Raw genomic sequence first — 8,254 nt, 5'->3', positions numbered from 1 at the left:
CGCAGGGGCGTTACAGAGTCCGAAGGGCATACGATCCCACTCAAACAGGCCAAAGGGGGTGGTAAATGCGGTCTTTTCTCGGTCCTGCTCCTCCACCCGCACCTGCCAGTAGCCACTCGCCAAGTCAAGGGTGGAATACCAGGCGGCGTTGGTCAGTCCCGTAAGGGAATCCTCAATCCGGGGCAGGGGGAAAGCGTCCTTCTTGGTGACAAGGTTCAACTTGCGATAATCCACGCAAAATCTCCAAGAGCCGGTCTTCTTTCGGACCAGGACAATTGGGGCGGCCCATGGGCTGCTGCTCTCTCGAATAACTCCGCGTCTCAGCATCCCCTTTAATAAGGCACGAATCTCAGAGTATAAGGTTGGAGGTACCGGCCGGTACCGCTCTCGACTAGGCGGAGCATCTCCGGTAGGTATAACGTGTTTGACGATGTCGGTGCATCCATAGTCTTCCTCATGGGTGGAGAAGACGCCTTGCCACTTGGCCAACAGACCCTGGAGTCGGCGCGTTTGTTCTTCCTGTAGGCCCTCCCCCTGCAGGGACTCGCTCTGCAAATGGGTCGGCATGTTGCATGCAGCGGGACCAGGACCAGATTCCTCCCTTGCAAGACCGACCTCGACCACCGTTGCGCTCACTTGGCAGAAGCGGACCTCCTGCTCCTCCCTCACCTGATGGGAATCCACTGGCGTAATTCGGGTCAACCGTTGGTGACGATGGAGTTGGACAGGGTAAGTGTTTGTGTTCCTCACTTTTACTGCAATCCGGCCTCGACGGGCCACTGTTAACCCCCGAGCAACTTCGACGGACTGACACTCCCAGTGGGGCTCAATAAGGACATACTCTTCTCGACCATAGGCCCGCTCAGGAAGACGAACCCAGACCACAGCCTCACTCCGGGCAGGAATAGAGATGGCGTATCGACATACCACTCGACCAGAGTCTTCCCGATCTTGTTGGGAGCTGGCCACCTGTACCCGTCGACAGTCGGTGATAACCCGTTCCCACTCTCGCTTCTCGGCTACAGAAGTAGAATGAAGAGGACCAGCCTGGAACAGTTCTTCCCAACAGTCCATGATTACATTCATCCCCAACAAAGCACGATGTTCCCCCAGACAGGAGTCCCGCACAATCACTACCCCCTTCTGTGGGATCGTGGTGCCCTGGACCTCAAAATCAGTCACCTGGTATCCGATATAGGGAATGTTCAGGCCATTTGCTCCTCGCAAGGTGAGCCAGGGGACTTCAGCCTCTAGTAAATGATGGGCGTCGAACAGATCTCTGGACAGACTCTCGGCAAACATGGTGACCTGGGATCCTGTATCTACCAGGCAACGAACAATAACTCCATTGACCTTAATCTCCACGACGGGACAACGTCCCACCAAGCTGTCTCGTGGAGCTGAACTTGGAAAGGGGTCCATCCGGGGGGTCCCGACCACTTGACCCACAGTGGCCGGTCGTCCTAAAAACCCCCTTGCGAGTTACGCCGGGAGCTGCATTGGCGGCTATAGTGACCTGGCTCCCTGCAGTTGTTACAGATCGGGCGCCCTTGCTCATCCCACTGGAACCTGGAACTGAGTGGTCGGCCGGTACGTCTTCCCGGATCTCTCTCTCCATCAGAATATGACCGGTCTCGGAGCAAAGGCGGGGGCTCTGGCCGTCCACGGCGGAGCTCTCCCAGAATAGTCTTTGAGAACTCAGCCATTTCTTCCCGAACGTCTTTCATCAGCTCTGCACGGAAGGCTTGTTTCCAATCCGTCAATTCAGGCAATCCTGGGGCACTAGTTCCACTTGCAGCCATGCACACCGGCGACTCCACGGCCTGATTGTGATCCTGTTCCAGGGCTAGAGCCTCTTCACGTAGATCTTCGAAAGTCAGGGCGGCATCCCGTCGAAGCTGTAACCTCAGACTCTGTCGCACTGGACCTTCTCGCAATCCCAACAGGAACTGGTCTCTCAATAAAGTCTCTTCATTTCCTAGTCCATGATGCTCCCGACTCTTCAACCTGGAGAACTGTTCCCGCAGTCGCAGAGCGAACGCTCGCAGAGTCTGCCTAGGTCCCTGCTTACAGTTAAAAAACTGAGCCCGCAACACTGCCACTGGAGTGGAATCACCATACTGTTTGGATAAAAACTCGAAGATTGCTTGTGTAGTGGCTCGGACGGCTTCAGGTGCTGCTCGTACTTCTCTCTTCGCCTCCCCCTCGAGCGAATTCAACACAAATTGTATCCTCTGGGCTTCTCGGAGCCCTTGCAGCCCAGCTAGATACTCCACTTGCGTCTTCCAGTCTGTCAGGCTTAACTCTGAGCCAGGCCCACTGTACCTCGGAGCCCACGGGGCTCCCATAAATATAGATGCTATTGGCTGACGGGCGGCCGGCAAATCCTCGTCCGCCATCCTGGGTCCTCTGGCCGCTCAACTCCGAGTGGTAACCCTGCCGACTACGCCAAAAGTTATGACACCGGGGTCAAGACCAAGGGTAATCTACCACACTCCGGAGGAGCAGTCACCAAAGGACACCAAGAGACAGACGACAGAAGTGGGTTCAAGAGTAACTTTTTTTATTAAGTTTAAAAAAAGAATAAAAGTAGGGACAGGCAGTGACTCTTCTCGTTGGCAGGCTCGTTGCATAGGCTCGTAGGACTGACAGTGACTTCTCTCGTCGTCAGGCTCGTTGCATAGGCTCGTAGGACTGACAGTGACTTCTCTCGTCGTCAGGCTCGTTGCATAGGCTCGTGGGACTGACCGTGACTTCTCTCGTCGTCAGACTCGTTGAATAGGCTCGTAGGACTGACAGTGACTTCTCTCGTCGTCAGGCTCGTTGCATAGGCTCGTAGGACTGACAGTGACTTCTCTCGTCGTCAGGCTCGTTGCATAGGCTCGTGGGACTGACAGTGACTTCTCTCGTCGTCAAACTCGTTGCATAGGCTCGTAGGGCTGACAGTGACTTCTCTCGTCGTCAGGCTCGTTGCATAGGCTCGTGGGACTGACAGTGACTTCTCTCGTCATCAGGCTCGTTGCATAGGCTCGTGGGACTGACAGTGACTTCTCTCGTCGTCAAACTCGTTGCATAGGCTCGTAGGACTGACAGTGACTTCTCTCGTCGTCAGGCTCGTTGCATAGGCTCGTGGGACTGACAGTGACTTCTCTCGTCGTTAAACTCGTTGCATAGGCTCGTAGGACTGACAGTGACTTCTCTCGTCGTCAGGCTCGCTGCATAGGATGACTGGACGACAGCAGGAGGAGATACTCGATTCAGCAGCTCTGTTTTACTTTAACACAGACAGGAGGACAGATGAGGATGTCACTATTAACTCTGTGTGTCGTACTCACACGACTGGATGCCAGCAGGAGGAGATACTCAGTTCAGCAGCTCTGTTTTACTTCAACACAGACAGAAGGACAGATGAGGATGTCACTATTAACTCGGTGTGTTGTACTCACACGACTGGATGACAGCGAGAGGGGATACTCAGTTCAGCAGCTCTGTTTTACTTAACACCAGTAGGAGGACAGATGAAGAGGTCACTATTAACTTTGTGTGTCGTACTCACACGACTGGATGACAGCAGGAGGAGATACTCAGTTCAGCAGCTCTGTTTTACTTCAACACAGACAGGAGGACAGATGAAGAGGTCACTATTAACTCTGTGTGTTGTACTCACACGACTGGATGACAGCAGGAGGAGATACTCAGTTCGGCAGCTCTGTTTTACTTCAACACAGACAGGAGAGCAGATGGGGATGTCACTATTAACTCTGTGTGTTGTACTCACACGACTGGATGACAGCAGGAGGAGATACTCAGTTCAGCAGCTCTGTTTTACTTCAACACAGACAGGAGGACAGATGAAGAGGTCACTATTAACTCTGTGTGTTGTACTCACACGACTGGATGACAGCAGGAGGAGATACTCAGTTCAGCAGCTCTGTTTTACTTCAACACAGGCAGGAGAGCAAATGAGGATGTCACTATTAACTCTGTCTGTTGTACTCACACGACTGGATGACAGCAGGAGGAGATACTCAGTTCAGCAGCTCTGTTTTACTTCAACACAGACAGGAGGACAGATGAGGATGTCACTATTAACTCTGTGTGTCGTACTCACACGACTGGATGCCAGCAGGAGGAGATACTCAGTTCAGCAGCTCTGTTTTACTTCAACACAGACAGGAGGACAGATGAGGATGTCACTATTAACTCGGTGTGTTGTACTCACACGACTGGATGACAGCGAGAGGGGATACTCAGTTCAGCAGCTCTGTTTTACTTAACACCGGTAGGAGGACAGATGAAGAGGTCACTATTAACTTTGTGTGTCGTACTCACACGACTGGATGACAGCAGGAGGAGATACTCAGTTCAGCAGCTCTGTTTTACTTCAACACAGACAGGAGGACAGATGAAGAGGTCACTATTAACTCTGTGTGTTGTACTCACACGACTGGATGACAGCAGGAGGAGATACTCAGTTCGGCAGCTCTGTTTTACTTCAACACAGACAGGAGAGCAGATGGGGATGTCACTATTAACTCTGTGTGTTGTACTCACACGACTGGATGACAGCAGGAGGAGATACTCAGTTCAGCAGCTCTGTTTTACTTCAACACAGACAGGAGGACAGATGAAGAGGTCACTATTAACTCTGTGTGTTGTACTCACACGACTGGATGACAGCAGGAGGAGATACTCAGTTCAGCAGCTCTGTTTTACTTCAACACAGGCAGGAGAGCAAATGAGGATGTCACTATTAACTCTGTCTGTTGTACTCACACGACTGGATGACAGCAGGAGGAGATACTCAGTTCAGCAGCTCTGTTTTACTTCAACACAGACAGGAGGACAGATGAAGAGGTCACTATTAACTCTGTGTGTTGTACTCACACGACTGGATGCCAGCAGGAGGAGATACTCAGTTCAGCAGCTCTGTTTTACTTCAACACAGACAGGAGGACAGATGAAGAGGTCACTATTAACTCGGTGTGTTGTACTCACACGACTGGATGACAGCAGGAGGAAATACTCGGTTCAGCAGCTCTGTTTTACTTCAACACAAGCAGGAAGACAGATGAAGATGTCACTATTAACTCGGTGTGTTGTACTCACACGACTGGATGACAGCTGGGGGAAATACTCGATTCAGCAGCTCTGTTTTACTTCAACACAGGCAGGAGAGCAGATCAGAAAAAAACTCTTAAAGTTATGGGTCGATCTCATCCATCAGAGACTCAGAGAGAACACAGTTGTTTGATCTCACCACACTCGTGCATAAATCACTCTTGGAAATCTTCACACGTGTTTGTTTCACTCTTTCAGACACTGCAACTCACTCTACCATCACAGTGATTAAAACAACTCGCCTCTCTTCTCTTCATAGGATGGATGATCCAAAGACAAATGATCTCACAGAGATGAACAAGGAACCAGCCTTATCCTGCCGCCCGCTGTCACTGCTCTAATCCCCTCGAGCACTTGTGTGAAGTTCTCCCAATGCAAAAGCTTCCTCCTATGCTTCAAGCCTCTCTCTTTATATTCTTCCCTCCCGTCATGAGATTCAATGAAGCGCTGCTCATTGGCTTCAGCTGGCGCTCATTATAGTCAGAAATGTTTACCAAAAGCCGGCCCGGTGTTACACCGGCACTTCTTCCCCCTGGAAACGAGTCAATATTTTTTTTTGGTTCCTAGTTGGTTCACCCGGTGACAGAATACAGTACTTTGTAGGACTGCAAAGACAAAAGTGGATCAACTGAACAAACCAGCTATTTAAGAATTGTGTTTCTTCAATATGCTATAAGTCACAATTCATCAAAACATCTTGGTGTCTAAAAATAAAAGAAAGTCATAAAGGTTGGAAAAGACATGAGAGTGAGTAAATGCAATGTTTGTTTGTTTTTCTGTAAATGGACAAATTAAGTTTCACAGAATTGAATATAATATAGAATATAAACAGATGCTTTTGATTTGGAACCGTCTGACTATTAATCCTGATGATTATCTGTGCCAGGGTGGCATTGATCCAGCCAGGATAGTACAAAGATCTCTGCCAGATTCAGTCTGTAACCCCTGCCTGAGACTGCAAGTTACTCACCCTATACCACTGCCCCATTACCACCCTCACAGGCCACTGTTACAGGCTACACTTAAGTGACCTTACAATTAACACTCCTTCTTTCTGAGGAATATGCTTAAATATGCAGTCAACCAGCCAATAGCTCACTGCAAGTGTAAATTTTGGCCCCAAACACTGGTTTAAATCTTTCCCAATTCTGAAATTTTGATGAATCCATCATCAAAACTGAAATAATAATAATAGATTTACCAAAGGTTCAACAAAGATATATTTGCAAACTGTCCAATATGTCCATAAGTTTGTTTTTAGTTTTTTTTAACCACATTTTTCCACAAAGTAACCATGTTTTCTAGAAATAAGTCTGTGTTGCAAGCAACAGGGCACATGGAAACGTCTAAAATTAAATCCGCATAACACATTTCCTTTTAAACAACTGCAATCAGGAAATCATGGAAAAGAAGCCTGACGCAGCTATGAAAGTCATTAAAATCTGTTTAAAACTCCTTATGAATCAGCATGAACATCACTCAGACCATTTAAATGAACACATTGAAAAAATTAAGCCAATAGAAAAAAACTAATTAAAATCCTCTAGTACCATGAAAAGGGAATATAAATCAGCAGAACATTTCATATAGCGTCAGACAAATTACAACACAATCTGAGAAACCACCCACTGAAAAACACCAGCAGAAAAGCAACAAGGTGAATAAAATATGATCTGTGTGTGTTTTACAGCAAACTGTATGTTAACAAATATTTTAATATTTTGACATAGTACTGTATATTTACACACTATTGTGGCTGCAGTACATATTATGCATGCTCGGTCGGGATGCCATTGTGTATAGACGTACAATTGATTTAAAAATATATATAAATTGTGGTCCCACTTTATATGTACTATGTACTTACATTGAAGTTACTACTTTGATACATTGGACTTATTGTGTACACATGTTTTTACATTGTACTTATATTTTGAAAATATATGCATGTAATTACAACTGTAATTAATTGATGTAATTACATTTGTAATTACACAGTTGACCCTCCCCTTACACTTAACCCACCCTGATACCTACCCATACCACCACACCTGTCCCTAACCTTACCCATATCACACCTCAATAGCAGCAAAAGTGTTTTACTACAACCTGAACACAATAAGTATATTGTACTTATTTTCCTATGTAAGTACATAGTACTAAAAGCCACTTAATATAAAGTGGGACCCACGATTTTATTCACGCTGCTAGGTAGCCTGTATACCATGGACCGAATTTTCGCCTCAGCGAGGGAACCAAACACAGAACAGGGAAGGAGCAGCAAGACGATGACGACGTCTATGCGACACACCGAAGCAGTTTGTTTATACCTATGGATCAAAAATGGCAGCAGACGCGAAGTTATCTTTTGATGCAGCCTTATATAGACATTGTTGTAAGTAGTTTCAAACGTAAATAAATCTCTGATCCATCGTCTTCTTACTCGTCTAATTTTTTTTTGCTCTACATACGTCATCTGGAATAACTGAAATAATTGTCTATGAGCTACGTACAGGCGCATTTGATAGACATTCATAGCACCCTCTGGGCATTCGTAAACCATGCCTCAAATACGAGAAAATAACCACGTGGACCACGTCTCAATAGGGGATTATCATGCTGACATGATTAATTCTTTGTTCACTGCCACTTCCGTTGAATCACCGATCACTCTTGCGAACTGATGACGGACTACACTAGGTTTAATATTAGTCTGATTCACTAAAGCGCCGGTGTCATGCCGAAAAGTGATGGTCTGCCGAAAATTGATGGCCGGCCGCAGGAGCACACGCAGCGTGTTAAAGATGTATCGCCAGTATCGCCCATTCTCTTTTACGAATGCAGTTGCTTTTATGTGGAACAGACATAACGTGCAATTAAACATCACTTACCCAGTACTTTTTACCTATTAAAATACCTGTAAAGGGCCAATAAAACCATTATAATGCAGTACTATTTCACCTGCCAAAAAGTGATTGAAGCCTCTATATATTGATTGAAAGGTTATTTCTGCCCTGAAATTAGTCGATTATATTCATGAGGATTAAATCTAACCAATTTTTAACCCACCTACTACTTTTTACCTATTAAAATACCTCTAAAGGGCCAATACAACCATTATAATGCAGTATTT

At 46.8% G+C, this 8,254-nt stretch overlaps 1 protein-coding gene across 1 annotated transcript; it reads right to left on the bottom strand.

Moving 5' to 3' along the window:
* Positions 1–1,463: 1,463 nt before the first annotated feature.
* LOC148977302 (uncharacterized) lies at positions 1,464–3,764 on the bottom strand. The gene has a single exon (XM_089135376.1). The coding sequence runs from the start codon at positions 2,397–2,399 to the stop codon at positions 1,464–1,466; it is 936 nt and encodes a 311-aa protein (XP_088991502.1). The 5' UTR covers positions 2,400–3,764.
* Positions 3,765–8,254: the final 4,490 nt, after the last annotated feature.

This window comes from Pimephales promelas, chromosome 10 (assembly GCF_988280905.1).
Source record: "Pimephales promelas chromosome 10, fPimPro1.hap1.1, whole genome shotgun sequence".
NCBI lineage: Eukaryota > Metazoa > Chordata > Actinopteri > Cypriniformes > Leuciscidae > Pimephales > Pimephales promelas.
Note: the sequence above shows the minus strand (reverse complement) of the source record. Positions and strands in the feature narration are given on the sequence as shown.

What these genes read in the sequence shown, in the direction of transcription:
- LOC148977302 (XM_089135376.1), bottom strand. Translation starts at nt 2,399, where the DNA reads ATGGCGGACGAGGATTTGCCGGCCGCCCGTCAGCCAATAGCATCTATA.